This window comes from Poecile atricapillus, chromosome 1, assembly GCF_030490865.1.
Source record: "Poecile atricapillus isolate bPoeAtr1 chromosome 1, bPoeAtr1.hap1, whole genome shotgun sequence".
In the NCBI taxonomy this organism is placed as follows: Eukaryota; Metazoa; Chordata; class Aves; order Passeriformes; family Paridae; genus Poecile; species Poecile atricapillus.
Window position 1 is genome coordinate 144,742,579 of NC_081249.1, and position 18,188 is coordinate 144,760,766.

Genomic DNA, 18,188 nt, shown 5'->3' on the forward strand with positions numbered 1-18,188 from the left:
AAAATACATAATAGCTGTGCAAAGCAGGTAAGAGTTATGCTTTTATACATTTTCCAGAGAAAGACAGTTGAACTTTTAATAACAACTGTGAGGAACTCCTGTCAAGATGAATGGAATACACTATCCAGTGGTTAAGTTTATCACTTTTATTTTACAGAGATTTGTTCAACCAAAGAACATGAACAAAAGAGCAGATGAACATCTCCAGGTTTACCCAATGGAAATTACCGTCTTCAAACGCAGAAAAACAAATGAATAACAAACTAGAAGCTCCAGTAACAGTAGGCTGTGTCATGGCATCTGCATTTCCAGCATGAAAAGTAGCTCTGCCCACACTGGAAGTACAAGAGCATCTTTTGGCCTCAGGTCACAGACACTCTGAGCTACATCCTGGAGAGCTCCTTTTGCAGCTTAATTTAGAGAACAACAATCATTCGGGGGGGGAGGGGGGGGCAGGGAGGGGGAAGGGATTTGTAGGGGTTTATTTGTTTTGTTTTTTGGGTTTTTGTGGGGGTTTTCTTGTTTTGCTTTGTTTTTTAAATCTGGTTAGAAAAGAAGACCTGGTTGACCTTGGAAAACCTGCCATGTGATACTAAAAATACTAGTATACTTGTCATTAGAGTGGAACAACTTTCCCAAGGCTGGGTAGTTCAGAGAGCCATTATCATAACTGATGATAAGCGATAGAAATCCCTCTAAAGTTGGTGAACCTTAAGAAAGGTGAGATTCTCTGTCCTCAAGGAAGCCTTTGGAGAGGAAAGATGGATTCTGTGTGCAGTCTTCCATGTCTGCAGAGTGAATTCCCCATTACAGGCACGCTTGGCTATCTATAATGATCTGTACAGCCTTCAGCTAAATCAAGGTACTCTGCTCCCATCTGAGTCACTCCACAGGGAATAACATAAAGAAAGAAAACTGCAAGGTTCTCATTAACAACTGAACTAGTACCATCTCATTTAAAAATCTGAATGTACAAAGCTGGATGGTTTCAACTTTTAGAATGAAAAGCAGATGCTTCAAGTGGAAATATTTTATTTCATTACATATTTGAATAATTTAAGGCTAGACGAAGGAAAACAACCCACTTGTTTCAAAGATCTAAATGTAGTTGCCCTGGCAGCAAATTGCACACTACTCCTTTAGTGTAGTGATATCACAGTCTTATCTGTTTATCACACAGAATGTGCCAAAACCAGCACAACCTTGTACTTCTACTGCTTAGGTTTCTTACTCATCCTGCAACACACAGTTTTCAGAAGCATCACTCCCTTAGCAAAGGTACCTGTATTACATCTGACTGCAGAGACAAGCTGTGGAGAAATGGAGCTACATGACATATTTTCAACAAGTTCAAATGTAGCTTTGTGATTCCTTTTAATCACAGTCTTGGACTGGACCAAAACACCTGACAACCAGTGTCCTCCTAAATGCCTTGAAACAATAAATGTTTGCCTAACCTTGAACAGGAAAAATGAGCCTGAGATTATTCTAACATGGTGGAAGCACAACCAGGACTGTCTGTGACCACCTCACCATTCTCAGACGTATAAATACTTCTATACAAAAAACAGTATTGGAGAGTGAAGTCAGATGGGAGTTCTGGAGTTCTGGCTCAGCTACATCTTCTTCCTGCAGGAGTTGTGTCTTAGGCCACCATTGTGCAGTCAGTGAAGGAAGGAGATTTGGAGCAGGAGAGAAAAATCACAGGAGACAGGGACATTACTGCTGTTCATTATCCTACCCCGGAAACAAGAGAAAATGAATCTTCTGGGAAATAAATGTTAAATCAAAAAGTTTAAAAGTACTAGAATGTATTCTTGTTAAGATCATACTGAGAAAAGTATGGCATTTTATATCCATTGTATAGATGCATCAGCATTTGTATGCATCTAGCATATAACTAGAACAAACCTCTGATACTGAGAGGTATTCCTTTCCCAGTAGAGGTGCCACCATCATTAATGACTTCATACATCATTGCACTCACAGTTAAATACCTGTATACATTTCTTTCATGTTACAGTTACTGATGCACTGGATAAAGCCCAGAATTTACCATTCCAGTCTTAGAGCTGCCTAATTGAAGTGCAAATTTATACTCTGTTTCATCTCTCTCAGATTCTATGCATGTTACAAATGTACAGTCCTCAGTGGTTACCTGTAGAGTTAGAAAGTCCTCTGTGACTGGAGTTCTCACTTTGGGATGCTTTCTGTACTTGGAGAAAGTTTCCCAGGATTAGAGTTCTACAGGAGCAGTTCCCAAAGTTTTTTGAATCTCTGTTCATTCTCCACATTGCTGCAGACTACATTCAAGTTTATCCTATCCCCCGTGAGCTGAAAACCAGCACAAGTGCAATATGAGCAGTACAGTTCTTCCTCCCCATATCCAAACCCAGCTGTGGGTACAGGCCATCAACTCCTGCACCAGCAGAAATCATGGAACAGAGATTAAGAGTGACTAGAAAAAGTGTTTGTTAAACATCTATGAAGGATTTTCTGAATTATTTTCTGTATGTGGGACCAAAGCATTTAACCTTCAACAAATTTGAGGCTGTCATATTGACTGTTAAAACCAATCATTATTAAATATCCTATATTTACAAAGTAGATATTAAGTTAAAAGAAATGCAGCTGAAGGAGGAATTTGGAGCATGAGTTGCTTTTAAGACTGGGTGTCATCCAGCTGAATAGCAGAAATTGCCAAATTGGAGAAACAGCTTGCTCAATATTTGAAAGTACATATTAACAGATGTAGAAACTTGCAGCTCCTTACTTGATAGTTATCAGTTCCTAAGGATGCTCCATTTCCTTAGCCAAAGAAATGAAACAGAAAGGGAGCAAACTAATATACAGAGTATTAGCTGAGAAAGAGAAGGCTGCAATAAGCAGTAGTTGGCAGGAAAATTTAGACTGCTAGGGGCCAAAGAACCATCTTTTCTCAGTGTTTAAGGACAGGAAAAAAGAAGAGAGAGCTGGGAGCTAGGAAGTACTCACAGTATACATATCAAGTAAGCCCAGATGGTCAGAACCATGGTCAGAACCTCAGCAGTAAGATTTAGTGCCATGACATTTTCTAGATTAGAGATTTTTAGTTATTTTTCTTTTTAAAGGACCAGCCTATTAAGACTGCTTTGGAAAAAAAAGAGGAGTGATATACCTTTATCTCTGTTTTGAATGCTTGTGTCCACTGCCTTTTAGTTCCTGATTTCCTCTTTCTTTTCCTCTTTCCATTCCCTGCCATATTTTCTTTACAACTGACTTCTTGGATTTCAAAATGTTTTCTTTCTTTGTCCATCTCAATACCTCATAGCTAAAATGCCATTTTCCTCTTTTTCTCAGTTATTATAATTTGGTTTTTTCTTCTATCCTTTCTCCCTCCTCATGTTTTATACCATCTTAATCTTACTTAACCATTCTTAATATTTCCTCTTTGTCTCATATTTCCTTCGCACTGTAATTGTTCCTCCAGGGGCTTCAGGTTTGAATGATGGAGGTTTGGTCATATTTGGAACAAGCATTAGGGCAGCTGAGATCAGGCTGTGACATCTGGATGAGATGTCCAGCTGCATGGAGAAAAGCAGATAACAATAGTGGGTTAGAGGGAATGCAAAGGAGACCTCAGAACCCAAGGAGACATGACAAGATGTCACATCACAGAGTTTTGATATCATGAGCTGGAGGTCTGGGAGGAGTGCTGGAGAAGTACTTTATGAACAGTGCAGGTGTGCTGGGCTTTAGCAGGAACCCTACAAGGGAGAGACTTTCAGGAGGAATTCAAAGGTTCAATGGCACAAATGACACAGAACTCTCAGCCATTTTAACTGTTGACCAGCATACCATGACCAGGGCACAAAGAAATAAGGCCTTGATGGCCTCCTCTGCAGTGTTATCACTCCAGTAAGACAGTGAGATATACGCTGCACATACGCAGCAGAGCTTTACATGGAAAAAGGTTTTAGCACACGGTTTCTAAGATGGGAGTTCTGTTCTACCACCCATATTCTCCAATATCTGCTGTGACAAACACATTTCCCATCACTCACATGGTGCAGCCTGTAGTCTCATGTATGACTAGTTCACTTCTCTCAGAATGTTTGCAATAATCTCTTGTTTGATCACTCCTTGCACTACAGGATGGCACAAAATGCTGCTGCCTACCATCCCATTAAGTCCTGTTTCTTCAGTGGCACTCACCCAGTAGGACTGCCCAAGTTCTCATGTGCCTTGTGAGGAGTTCAAGAATCCCACTGCTGCTTTCCTTAGGTTCCTGTGGTCTGAGTCATCTCACTGAGCTGCTCAGTTCTTCATGCACCTTTGTGATAATCAGAAGGGCTGGGGCACAGCTGCAATTGCATGCTAATCCCTTCACTTACTATAGATAATGAATAGGTAAGAAGGAAAAGACAGACACAGAAAAGATTCAAAACATATTAATTACAACTAAGGAGGTCAGCATGTTAGTGTTTATAGCTCCCATTACCACATGTACCAAGAGCTCTATCTATTAAAACATTTAGGAAAAATTAAGTTAACTCCTGCTGGTACTAACACCATGGTACAGCATGGGCCTAGATTTTTTGCAGTGCTCCTCTCCCCTCCAGTTAGTTTTCTTCCTCAAAGGGATAATTCCGTGAGGTCACTTCTCTTTCCTGTAAAAGGGGCACTCCCAACGTGCAAAACCAAAAAGTGCTTTTGAATGCCCACATTTGAATGCAGCTGTTATCTGCATTCTTGTAATGCTTCAGTACAGCCCAGAGTCAGAGCATAGGAAACATACCCCATTAAATGCTGAACCAGAACAAAACAATGACAGCAGACAAAGCCACACAAAACCTCCCTGCTGGTCTGCAAGGACAGATGACAAGGATCTCCTTCTGCTGGGTGGTGGAACAAGCACCCTAGCAGGTACAGCAGAGAACACCTCAGTGGCACACAGAGTAAATGGGGCTTCCCACTGTTAAAACAGCAAACAAGAGAACATCAAGGGAAGCGAAGAGGTATAGTTAAAGGCAGGAGTGGGAAGAGAGAAGCATGCTTCTTGAAATTTGGTGTCATCAAAGACTTGGATGGCAGGGGTAGGAACTTCATTTGCAGCTCTTGGAGGCGCCTGAAACCTCAGCTGTAAGATGGCAGTGGGGAGGAGTAGCAAACACGTGTGTCACACCAAATGGGGCTGTCATAATGATAGCCAGGGAAGCCTTGGAAGGAAGTAGAGCTGGGACAGAGGAGAGGCAATGCCCAGAGGGACCAGATGACTCAGCAACAGAGATCACAAAGAGGGGAGCCCTTGATGAGCACCAAGTAAACAGCCATTTCAGCACACCAGAGGTTTGAACCCAGGCTGCAAATTGGATAAAGGTGTGAGGGCTGGAAAAGCAGCCAGGGTAAGGACACAGCACACCTAAAGGGGCTGAGGTCATCGGAGGTGAGCGTGGGAGACTAAAGACAGCAAAAGCTAGAGGAAGACAAGGCATAAAGGAATGATTGAAGGAGAGACAGATCATGATAGCAGGAAGGAAGATAATTTTTTAGCCGTTTAGAAGCTCATATTTAATTTTTAATTAAAACTTAATTTTGTATATTTGCTATGATACATTATTCATATCTCTGTGTTTGCCAATACATGTTACTTCAGCACAGACAATCTGCTGCATTTTATTTAAATTTTAAGTAATTAAGGGCAACCAATACTGACTGAAGCATTGTATCTTTTTATTTTAGATTAGTATCTTTGTTGTAATTAAACAGGTTTACATAGTATTTGTCTTATTAAAATTCTTTCTAAAGCAAATAATTATTTAGGTCTTAATCTCAAAAATAAGCAGTTTCAACAAAATTACCTTGTGCTATTTATAGTAGTTTTATATATCCTGTGCTGCTTTTAGACAAGCAGGGACTGACAAAGTCATGCGATTACCCATGAATTACCCATGGCTATCAGTGTAGAGCACTTAGCCTGCCTTCTCACCACAAAACCTCTCAACATCTTTTGATGTTTTAATTCTCACAGTATCCCATCTTATAATAACAAGAAATAGTATGAAAACCACTGAAATTAACAGGACATGGATACTGAACTGGATCGTCTAAATACCATGAATGTTCTGTGGAAAGTAGAACCGTGGATTAGATAGTTATACCTGCACTGGAAAAGCTGATCCTGATTCACAATATGGCTTGAAACAGTAGTTTCCAATAGAGTTTCAAAAACTAAATACTGCTGGTGTAATAAAACTTTAACATTTGGAAATATAGAAAATGTGTATTTTTCATGTGAAGTCTCAGTTATCTTTTATGTTTAGCTTGGCAGTTTATTTCTAGAAAAAATTTCTTTCTGACAATATAAGAAAATACAGTTTTCAGGTTCTTTGAAACTGTCCACATTTATCATGTATTTTTCTGTTGCACTAGATTTGGAATAAATTAAATATCTGTAGCTCATTTTTCTTCACTTCACATATAGTTTTTAGTAGCATAACAAATTTTGAATCTGTCCCACATTTGTGCATTTAAAAAACTTTTCAATAAACTCAATGTTTTCTGACCTTAAATTTACTGCACTGTCATGGGGTGACTTTACCTTTAAGATAGTTTTGAGAGCTAAGGAAGTTGAAGCTGCCGGTGGCTGATGGGAGTCTTTTCTCCTGACCAATTATTGGTCATTTCTAAGAATTGACAGCAGTTTTGACCATTGAAAAGTGAGATCAACTTGTGAACATCACTTTAAGATGTAAAACCAGAGTTCTCTTGCTCTCTTTGGTTTCCGGCTTCTGAAAAGATTACAAGGCTCTGTCTCTCTGTCTCGGCCTCCTCTCCCCCACCTCCAGGCCGGACAAGGCCGCAGAGGGCTGGGGGGGAGAAACGGAGCCAGCCGGCCTGGCTTAGTTTTCAGTTTCTGCTGCTGGACTGAAACCTGATACCATGAACATCTGCAGCTTTCCAAGACTTTAATTCTTTTACTATATGGATAAAATATATAGATTACTCCTTTTTCCCAGAGAGACAGAGAGAGAGACAATCAACATGATGAAGACAGTGAAGAAAAGAGTTAAGTTTTAGATGGGGAAGAGAGAATAAGGAGATGCTTTATAAGCTGAAATATTTTTCTGTTAAAGCTATGGAGATGGACAATAGTGTTTTGAAAAAACTCCTTTAATTCATGACAGAGTATATTGGGAGGAATGGAGTGTTCAAAGTGTGGATTTTGAGCAAAAGGTAGAGTAATTGTAATACAGTGAGGTGCTGGAACAGAGTGAGGCGAAGATTTGAGGCCGCTTGAGGCAATGAGAAAACTCTTTTCCAGAGAAGCTGACAGAGACAGATGAAGAGAACTTCTGCCTTTGAATAACTCATCCTTAAAAAATGACATCCCTAGACTCATTGACCCATACACACCTCAGAGTGATGTGAAATGGGAGGAGTGAACTGATGGCAGGATTTCCGGGCAGCTGGCATCAGAGAAATGGAAAACTATAACAGAAATAGTTTTCTCGTGAGAAACTCCATAGATTAGCAGAAGAAAACTTCTGTTTCTCTACAAAGGCTGATGAAAAGACTCTAGCAGGAATTGGGACTGTTTTAAACACCAAAGTTCCAAAGTTTTTTATCTCTAAAATATCATTTTAGATATCATGTTATCATGTGAACAAGGGAATGGTGGGTAGTGGGGGATAAAAGGGTTTTCTGGAGGTTTATTCTGGTGTTCTTATTCTTGTAGTTTTGTTAATAAACTTTCTTTATTCCTTTTAAGTTTTAAGCCTGTTTTGCTCTTGTTCTAATTCATATCTCACAGCAAGAAATAAGTAAGTTTTCTAGTAATTTTTTAGTTACTGCCTTAAAACCACAACATGCACATACACATATATGCATGAAAAAGAAAAGTTCATTGGCAGTGAAATCCAACATAAATAAATAAAGCACAAGTCTAATAATTTTGTTTGATTGGCTGATGTAGCATCACCATGTGGTAGAGAGGAACCACAGCCTAGACAAGTCTTTGCTTTCCAAAGTCTACTATGCTCATTTACAGACAGCTCTTGATGATTCTCCAGAGAAGGAAAAAAAAAGTAAAAAATCATGCAGATATCTTTCTGAAACTCAGGTAAGTGTTTATTTTTTGTGCTGTCTTTTCTGCTCTATGGCTGAATTCAAAGCCTGAAGGATCAGATGTTGGTTGTTCTGAATGTTGTAGCTGGTCAGTTCTATCAACTTGTCAAACTCCTCCTCTGTGTAGGTAAAACTGTTTAAGCAGTAGGGGGAAAAAATGGTGGAAACATCCACATTGCCCTGTGCCATCTCAGCAGGGCTGCGCTCCACACCTGACAAATAAAGAAAAATTATCAGTGGGGTATAGATATGGGTCCACCTCCCACTTTCCAGGTGGGGCACAGGGTTACTCCTTGCTCCCTTGGCATTTGCATTGTTCTCCTACGGGAGGCACAGCAGGGGAGGGAGGAGACCACGCCACACCATTGCTCCCATCCCACAGACAAAGGGCTGCCAGGTGGTGGGGGAACCATCCCATGGCTTACCAGGCTCTTTGTATTTTCTGAAGGAGTCATTCACCAGCGGGAAAAACACCACAGTCGGTGCCTCTGGGGTCTCTGTGTCTTCAAAGAGGTAGCACTCCTTTAGATTTTTCTTCTCCTCTTCACTCATGTGGATTTTTGGAAATGGGATTCCCTGCTTTTGAAAGTATTTGGAGGCTTCTTCCAAAGGCTGAATTCAGACAGAAAAGAAGAAAATGTCAGAAATCCTGCCTTTTCCACCACTTTTCCTAATGCATCCATCAAAAGATCTTCACAAAGATTTGGGAGCAGGGTTCACTCTCAATATTTCTTCTGTTCTTGTCTCTTACATGAAATATTAAGTGCTATTAACAGAACAATTCAAGACTCAGCCTCCAACTTGTACTCCTGATTGGTGTTCTACCTTCTCCTCATTAGCCTTTATCTCTACAAGATAGGTAAAATGTCCATGACTATGGGAAGGGTGGCCTAGCAGCTTAGGATACAGAAAGATGCCTGTTCTGGAGAAAATACTGAAACAAGTAGAATGGACAAGAATCAGAAATAGTAAAGTTTTTTAATTCAAAATTAATTTTTTTTTTGACTTGGCACAAAGTATTTAAAAGCCTCTGTCCTAGATGCCTTAGGATGGTCCTGAGAAGTGATGTAAATAAACAGCAATCTGGGACTAAATATCATCTTAACTGAAACATTAATCTTGCACATGTGTTAGCAGTTTTTGAAAGCAAGATTTTGCTTCCTGAGTCTGGTTGGCATGTATGAGAATTTTAGTTCTCAAGAATTTCTGTTTTATCTATATCTAGTACCAGGAATTATAGACCAGGTTATTAGATGGTATTTGAGAGAGGAAATATTGTCAAGGGACAATTCTTTTCCACAGATTCAAACAACAACAACAAAAAAAATATCCCATTACTGTTCTAAGGAGAACTGGACAAAACATTTCTAATTATACTACATGTGGATAATTTTATATGAACATCACAACACAACCATAATGAGTTCATCAGTGGTGGTAACTAGTACCAGATAAACACTCCATGTGAGTGTAATCTAGATAGCCAAATGGAGATCACAGGAGCACACAAGTCTAAGAGATAGCATTTAATAAAAAAATGCTATTAAATAAAACTAAATAAAATGTTTAGAAATCTGATATTACTTCTGTTCTCAGGAGATTTACCAGCATCACTTGCTTGACCTAAGCATCTGCACAGGGAGCTGTAGACCAAGTATCCTTTTTTCCCAGAATCAGTTTGTTCTACATAAATTATTCTGAATTTTTAGGAGTTAAGGAGGGCTAAAAGGCAGCAGCTGTTTATCAAAGAAAATAGAGCATTTTTCACACCGAGGTCTGTGATCCAGAAGAATAGTTTAAGTGCAGCACAACATCCACTTTCCTTTCTGGCCTCATGAGTGGTGGATAGCTAATGTCGATGTATCCTGCTGTGTCTGCCAGGCACATGAACTCTGCTGTTTCTGTCAGCTGGTTGGGAAAATGCTCTAGTATGGTATCTAAAAGGAAATATTTGTTATGATGAGTGATTCACTGAAGAAACAGTACATCTGTTGTTTGACTAATAAGGAAAAATTAGGAAAAATGCCTCTTGGTTCTCCGTTACACTGACTTTTCCCAAAAGACCCTGACGCACTACAGATGTTCAGCCTTCACACATAAAAGAAACGCCTGTTCAAGGTAAAAAGAGAGTTCTTCCATTTCTCATGTTGCTGTTCTTCCACCCCACATGAGGAGTAATTTTCTTTCCCTGGAGTCAAGGAAATTCCTGAAGCTGATTTGACTGTACAAAATTTACATCACTATCTTGAAATATTCATTTCCAAATGTTCATCATCTGCCTTCTCTTCACTGATGAAAACACCAACCATCTAAGACAGCAAAAAATTATATTCTAGGATGTTTACCTTTCCACATACAGAAGTTTTTGCTCTGAAGGTATTCATTGTGCAGCTGGAACCCCTTCAGGAAGTTGTAGAACTTGGAAACCATCACCCGCTCTGTCAGGATCTGCCGAAGGATGCCCATGATGCCACATTCAGGGGTGACCAAGTAAGTCTCCAACTCATGTCTCCTGTCTGATGGAGAAGGCTCTTCTCCTGAAAGATAGAGGAGGTGAACAAATTGTTGCTTTGATACAGTTCTTTTCAATACTTAAAATAACAGAAGGTATCTCATATTAGCTAGGGAAAAGAAGATCCTAACAACACATTGCAAAATACAGAGAAATAAATGTCAAAATAGGAACAAGAAGAGAATTAATCTTCAGTAAAGCCTATTCCATGAGAAACAGAGTGGCAACAAACTTGCTAAAACTGGAAAAAGTGATCCATCCTTTGACAAAACTCACAGATCGATTCCCTGTGCGAAACTTAGGGTAGGTTCAGAATCTGGACCTGTTCCTTTCAAAATTAATTAAAAAAATCAGCTTTGTGGGGGGGAAAAAAAATCTGTCAGGAGACAGACATCCACAAAACTACAGAGAACCTCATGAGATTGAGAAGAGACTCAATGACTATCACATGATTTATTTAGTTTAGGGCTTTGCAAAACTTCCGTGGAGAAAGCAATAGAAACCCATAAACCAAATTCACAAACTGTCTTTGAAAACAGGAAGGATAACTAAGGCCTCTTAGAAAAACACAGGTTTACAACTAATCAAAGAAAATTGAAATGGAGTTGCATGTAATCGAAGTCTGCAACAACAAAGTATGAAAAGCACCAGCTGCTGAGGCAGAGAGCACAGCACTGATGTGTTCGTTACAATACAGAGGCTCACCAAAGGGCCCCTGGCAAAGACAATCTGTTTAAAACCTTCAGTAGTTTTATATTTACATAAATTCACAGAGATTAATGGAAATAATATTTTATGAATAAATTCAGAGAGAAAACTTAGTTTGATACAGCTGACAACATGAAGCCTCTGGATTTATGAGGGAACAGGTGAAACAGAAACATATCTGACCAGTATCAACAGTGCTGTGTTGGGTACACCTCAGTGAGCGTCTTTGTGTGGGATCTGACGAATGCCAGGCATCCAAGAGGTTGTACGAGAAAACATTGCTCCATAGGCCTGTGCAATGGTAGAGAGCAGAGAAACTTCTTCAGAAACATTCTAATGGAAAATATCCCTTTAAAAAAACGATCTCTAAGCTTTGCAAGGGGTTGAGGTTTCCAAATGATCACCAAAAACTATATCAAGTTCTTTTCAGCAACTAGCATTCTGTCCTCAAGGAGGAGCCTAAATAGTTTAAAACATTGTATGAGGCCTTCAGCCACTGTAATTCATTGCCACATAAAAACCAACATTTTCCATCATATAAGCAACTGTTATAAGTGAGCAAAACCAGGCCATTTCCTATAAAATAGGGGTCTGGTCTACAAAATATATCATATACAAGTGGATACTCAGTCAAAGGCTTGGAAGCTGCTCCTGGACAGTCAAGAATCAAATGGTTAGAGAATAGTCTGGGATAGTCTGCAGAAAAGTCCACTACATACAAGACATCCTTGCTGTCCCTCTAAAATTACTCTCTGCACAAGGTCTTTTGAGGGACACCCTTCTCCTTCTATTTGTTATTCTCATTCCCATAGTGCTTCTCCCACTTTTGCCACCCCATGTAAAAGAACATCCAAAAATGTCTCCACGGCGCAGAAATCTCCAAAAGTCTGTTTTATTTTGAAAAGTATCTCTTCCTCCACAGCTCTGTCATAAGCCCCAAGAGGAACTCTACCAGAGAAAGCAGTTCTGTGCTTTGTGTTGAAAATCTCTACCAGTGAAAGCTTTGCAAAAGCCATACATTGTATGGGATGCAATAACTTGAGTTACACAATAAAATAATTATTCATCCCATAAATTATTAACAGAAATACAATTCCCTTTAAAACATGGTTTGTTTCTAGAGTGGGACAGAAATCCAAGAGCCTTCTGTTTTACAGGAAGTCCTTGTAAAAATAGACTCACTTAGGAAATATTAGAAATGTATAATGAAGGAATCAGATTGGGCCTCTCTGGATCTACACTTAACTGTGAAGCAGAGTTCATTTGCATATAATTACTAGCCAGTTTCTGCCAAGACAACCTCATCTCCCAGCAGCTTGAGAAGTTTCTGTCCAACCCTGCTTTGAGAAGACAACTCCTCTGGTTTCTCCTGTCTTGGTGTCTTCTCACTCTGAAACTCTTCCAGTTCCCTCAGCCCTAGGAGTTATACACTGTTCCTGCATTTTAATCACTCTCCAACATTGTTGTCTCCTCAGAACTTGTTTATAATAACATAGTAATGTTGCCCTAACCTTTTGCACTGAATTTTCTTTGTACCTATATTGGCTGAAGTAAGAACTGTGAAGGGATGGTATCTGTTACTAGGCCAACAGAGTTGGAGAGAGTAAAGAAGCTGTTATGAACCCCAGCCTTTCTTCTGGAAACCTGAGGGTCTTGTATCCCCCTAACTCATCCAGTCTTTTCAGCTCTAGCTGAAAAGCTCTTACCTCTCCCTGCAATCTTTAAACTATCAACCTATAACTAACAGCACATTATGGTAGTAACCCAAGAGGGCATTGCATGTGGTATCACTAGATGGCAACATTGCTTTAACTCTCCACCTTATCCTTTATAAAGGTACACCCGTGGCTGTGGGATCACCAGGCTCGGGTGCTAAGGCTGAGAACAGAGCTCAGCCCAGGCTGGATATATTGGGTGTGCTCACTACCTGGCCACCTTGGGTATGAACACACTACCCCGCTGCTGTTGAGGAGCTGCAATGGAGGCACAACATGCTCAGAAGAAGGCTCTGTAGTCCCACCTAGCTCTGTGGCCTACCTCCTACCTCTAATAGCACAGTGCTTACTGGAAGAGTAAAAGAAAAAGGGAAGAAGAAGACATCTCTTCTCCAGCACCTCAGTCTCCTGGATTTAGGATTTCTAGTACTGACTGCATCTGAACTACTGCGTTTCAGAGCCACCAGTGGGATTTACTGTGCATCAATTTCTCTTGCCCTTTTCAGATCTATTTATACTCTTGGATCCTGTGTTTTCTTCTGACTTTTCCCTCAGACAACTTTTTCCTTAACTCATGACATCACTGAAAGCTCTTAGAGTAGCTAATAAAGCTGTGACATTTAGTGCTTGTGTGACTGAGCACAATCTTTTGTTTCTTATGCCAAACTGTTGTCTCGTGTTTTGAACACTATGATTCTGGACTCCTCTTGCAAAATACGGACATTAACAGCTTCTCTGAATACCAAATTAGGAATACCATGTGGTGTTGCTGGCTGTATGAATTTTTCACTCTATAAATTAACCATTTTTCACCTGTATCCTTGGTGTCCTGTTGTGCCTTGTGTTTATTTACATGTATAATATCTGTTTGATAGCAGATGGACTTGTCTGCAGACAACTTTACCCCAGAGAACCAACATACAAAGAGGTGTACTAGAGAGTTCCAGTACTAAGCAAAATTAAAAAAAGAATTGCATAAAACCTGCAAAATTGTTTCTCATATATTACTGGGTGCTACCCAATTTCCTGAATTAAGAATGATAAATTTCAATTATTTATCATGGTAGTAAAATTACAAAGGACTTAGAATACTATTAAACTTGCAAAAGTATCAGTAGCAGTTCACAAAACTATCCTAAATTGCAATATTTTATAATAAAGTCAGTATATAATTTTATAATAAAGTCAGTAACAACACTGCTTTGGCATCTAAGATCATGCATAGAAAAATTTGATTTAAAGATTTTGGTTTTAAAATGCAAATATTTTTCATGGGGAACTCCTTTGCTGGTTGGTTCAAAATGAACCTAACCTCTTCAAGCAGCCCTTGAAACTTCAGGCATGAGCATCACTATTCAAGACAAAAGGAACAGTGAGTAGTGCAGTTTGAAGCTTCCTCTCAGCACTTTTAGCCCATCTCCATTGTCTAAGAAAGTCAGAAGAACAACATGGTGTACAATTGGTTTCAGTCCTGCATGATGCAGAGCACTGGTTGTGATATGCAGGGTTTGCATTATATTGATAATAAAGTACATATTTATGCAATTCAAATTTTTGCAATAGAGCACATTACCTTTCATGAAGCAGATTCGGGACTCAGGAAGCTTCTTCATCAAGCGACCCATGAAGAACTCACTGCCAAAATTTTCTGCACGAATGAAGGCACCGTATTTCAAGAACCCAACCTCATAAGGGGTGAACTCCACCCATTCTGTAGAGACATAAAACAAACTTTTAGATCTTAATCTTATCCCTACTTCCCTGCTGGAAGGGCTATGAAAAGGCAAAAAGACAGCTGCAGGATAAACCTGACCACAGACTAGCCTTCCTCAGGGTAAAGAGTTATCATTCAACTGGTGTCAGCCACTCATCGGTAATGCTTCGCAGTGTTGTTCATCCAGAACTTTCCAATGATCCCCTCCAGAGAGAACATAAGTGAAATTTATGCCAAGAGGGGTCAGCCTGAGTTACCCTACACATGGAGCTTAGGCTTGTGAGTACCTTGGCTGTCCTTAAACACCTTCCCAAGAATTCTCCTGCCCCATAGAAAATAAGTTCCTCCCATAGCCTAAGCATAAAGTCTGGAAATGGAAAAAGAAGTTAAGGAGGAAAAGAAACTGTTTGTAAATGCTATGGGTCAGCTGTAGAAGAGGTTGAAGTAGATAATGCAGATAGTTTAAACACCAAATGAGCCCATTTTTGCCATCACCTTTGAACTCTGAAAGGCTGTAATCTTCTTTGATGTTGAGGATCATGTAGATAGGTAGGGGATTTTGACCCTGACTCAATGCCTCTCGCTCATCTGAGAGCTTGTGGTTATTTTTCTGTGAATTGACAAAAGACAAAGAGCAAAATCAAGGGACCTTCTTGGCACAGTATATGGGCTTCCAAGAGTACAGCAAAATACTGTTTCCTTCTTGATTTTGCTATTCCCTTGACTCATTTTGTGTCCAAACATTTTTATAACGAAGGAGTGATCTACGTATTTACACATCCACACAAGCTTGTTTAATTACAGTCAGAGTTGTAGGATGCTTTTTGAAAAAACGGTCTCCTTTCTCATAAATACATCCACTTTATATGGAAATTTGTTCTCACAGGGATGAACAGAGTAAAATAAACCAAGAACATGACTCTTTAGTTAGACTAACTACTCATACTTGTAGCAGGAGACACAGGTTTTCTGCTCTACAGAAGCCCCTTCGGCTGCTAATTATGCATTAAGAGATAAATGGGACAAAACTCTCAACAAGTTTGCAGACAACACTCATCTTAGTGGGAGTTGATGATCTGCTGGAAAGCAGAAAGGCTCTGCAGGGGGATCTGGACAGGCTGGATCAGTGGGCCGAGGCCATTGTATGAGGTTCAATAAGGCCAAGTGCCAGATCCTACACTTGGGTCACAACAACCCTAGGCAGTACTACAGGCTGAGGGAAGGGAGGCTGTAAAGCTGCCCAGCTGAAAAGGACTTGGGGGTGCTGGTCAGCAGCTGAACATGATCCATGTGTGTGTCCAGGTGGCCAAGAAGGCCAAGGGCATCCTAGCCTGTGTCAGCAGTAGTAGTAGGATTAGGGCAGTGATTGTTCCCCTGTACTCAGCACTGGTGAGGCCACACCTCATGTGCTCTGCCCAGTTTTGGGCCCCTCACTATAAGAAAAACATTGAGGTGCTGGAGCATGTCCAGAGAAGGACATGGAGCAAAGGCAATGGAGCTGGGAAACGGTCTGGAGAAGTCTTACAAGGAACAGCTGAAGGAGATGGCGTTGTGTAGCCTGGAGAAAAGGAGGCTCAGGGGAGACTTTATCACTCTCTACAACTTCCTGAAAGGAAGTAGTAGACAAGTGGGGATTGGTCTCTTCCAAGCAACAAGTGATAAGACAAGAGGAAATGGACTTCAGCTGTGCCCAAAGAGGTTTAAATTGAATATTAGGAAAAATTTCTTCACTGGTCAGCATTGGAACAGGTTCCCTAGGGAAGTGGTGGAATCACCATCTGTGAAAGTGTTTGAAACTTGTGTAAATGTGGCACCTGGGGACATGGGTTAGTGGTGAACACGATAGTGATAGGATAATGATTGGACATAGAGGCCTTTCCAACCTTAACAATTCTAAAACCCATTTGTTAATCAGCAGAAATCATCTGCTGGTTAATGCTGGCATGCTCTCAGGCATCTGTCCCTGGAGCTTCATACAATAGTATTCAGTAGCTAGAGAGACATAGCAAAAACGCTACCCCATCATCTAAGGCTTTTTCCAGCAGAAGGCCCCAAAAATCAACACTAGAGATCTGGTATCCCTCTTGCTTCCTCAGTTTTAGCTCCTTTGCATAGTATTTCAGGCTCTCCAGGGAAAAGCAGCTTAGCTTGCACTTGGTCATATGTCTGCGGACTTCACCGATCGGTATTGATAGATCCTTGTGTGACCAGTCAGCACTCTGATACAAATGTGACAAAGTCCTGGGAGAAAGAAAGGAAGTGCACTGTCATATGCAGAGAAACTTTTAAGTAAAAGTTTAGACTTAGATTTAAGGTCCACATCAAATGAACTAGCTGAGTTTCTTTAAAAGCATCTTTTGGGCTTAGTTTATTATTGAAAAGATGTTTTGATTTAGTTTCCCAAATCACTAGTGAAACTTGAGGACTTGAAAAAAGCCACTCCTTGCTACTAAGGTTTATGCACAAGGCTGTGATTTGCACCCTGGTGACTCAGTAGGAAAGACCCTAGAGCTGAAACAAAGAATTAAGGAAAATTCACTGGCCTGGGAAATGTGCTCCTAATGCAGGAATAAAAAATGCTCAAAACTGAAGCAGTACACCTTTCTTTACAAAAATGAAGAGTAAGTATCTCGCACAGCAGACTACAGAGGTGATGAAAGATGTCTTTGTTCGGGATCTCCTTACCATGTTGAACCAGATGACCCAGTGATGTATGAAATGGCATCCAAGAGACCCAGCTTTTGAAGACCCAACAGGTTGCCTAACAGAGATGTCAGAGCCCGGGTGCCACCTCCTGTTGTCATCACTGCTACAACTGGTATCTGTTTAATCATCAACACAGCAGTAGTAAGCAACACTTTATTAACCCACACAAATGATCAGTGCTGAGTGAAATGTAGCATGACAGCCCCACAAAGAATTCCAACATTTCACCATTTCCCCAAGCATGGAAGAAAAATAATGAAAACTGGGTGTTTTGCACAGGACAGAAAAAACAAACTAACTGATATTGAGGATTTTGATCAAAATCGATAATTTTTGATTGTAGATTTTTACATGCTGGCTTATCAAAACTTATTGTTTCAAGGCATTTCAATATTAGACTGCATTTTCTGCAGCAAAACATCTTCTCTTGAGAAGTCTATTTTGATAACAAGCAGAGCTCATCCTCTCTGTAAGTCAAGCATAATAGCTAGATTACATTTCCTACGAAGTACCTAGAGTATATGTAATACAGTGATAAAGCCTAATTGTATGGAAATCTAAAATGTGTTACAGGAAGACAGATTTCACTAAGAAACCCACTGGGACAAGATGAGCCCACTGACATTTTCCACACACATTTCCAGGCAATTGCATCAAAGAAAGACTCAACAGTTTCCAGATTCAAATTGAACATTTCAGGTCAAAGCAAAGTATTCTGATTTGGATT

General features: G+C 40.0%; 1 protein-coding gene across 1 annotated transcript in view; it reads right to left on the reverse strand.

Annotated features, from left to right (window-relative positions):
• Positions 1–8,054: 8,054 nt before the first annotated feature.
• The window catches only part of LOC131585698 (cytosolic phospholipase A2 epsilon-like), a 32,804-nt gene continuing 22,670 nt past the window's right edge, over positions 8,055–18,188 (reverse strand). The window contains exons 12-20 of the mRNA XM_058852086.1: positions 17,441–17,577; positions 16,774–16,996; positions 15,251–15,365; positions 14,615–14,752; positions 11,510–11,617; positions 10,452–10,640; positions 9,877–10,043; positions 8,532–8,718; positions 8,055–8,318 (exon numbers count right to left, since the gene is read on the reverse strand). Of these exons, the coding sequence (XP_058708069.1) occupies positions 8,110–8,318; positions 8,532–8,718; positions 9,877–10,043; positions 10,452–10,640; positions 11,510–11,617; positions 14,615–14,752; positions 15,251–15,365; positions 16,774–16,996; positions 17,441–17,577 (1,473 nt within the window). The 3' untranslated portion in view covers positions 8,055–8,109. The remainder of the gene's footprint in view (positions 8,319–8,531; positions 8,719–9,876; positions 10,044–10,451; positions 10,641–11,509; positions 11,618–14,614; positions 14,753–15,250; positions 15,366–16,773; positions 16,997–17,440; positions 17,578–18,188) is intronic.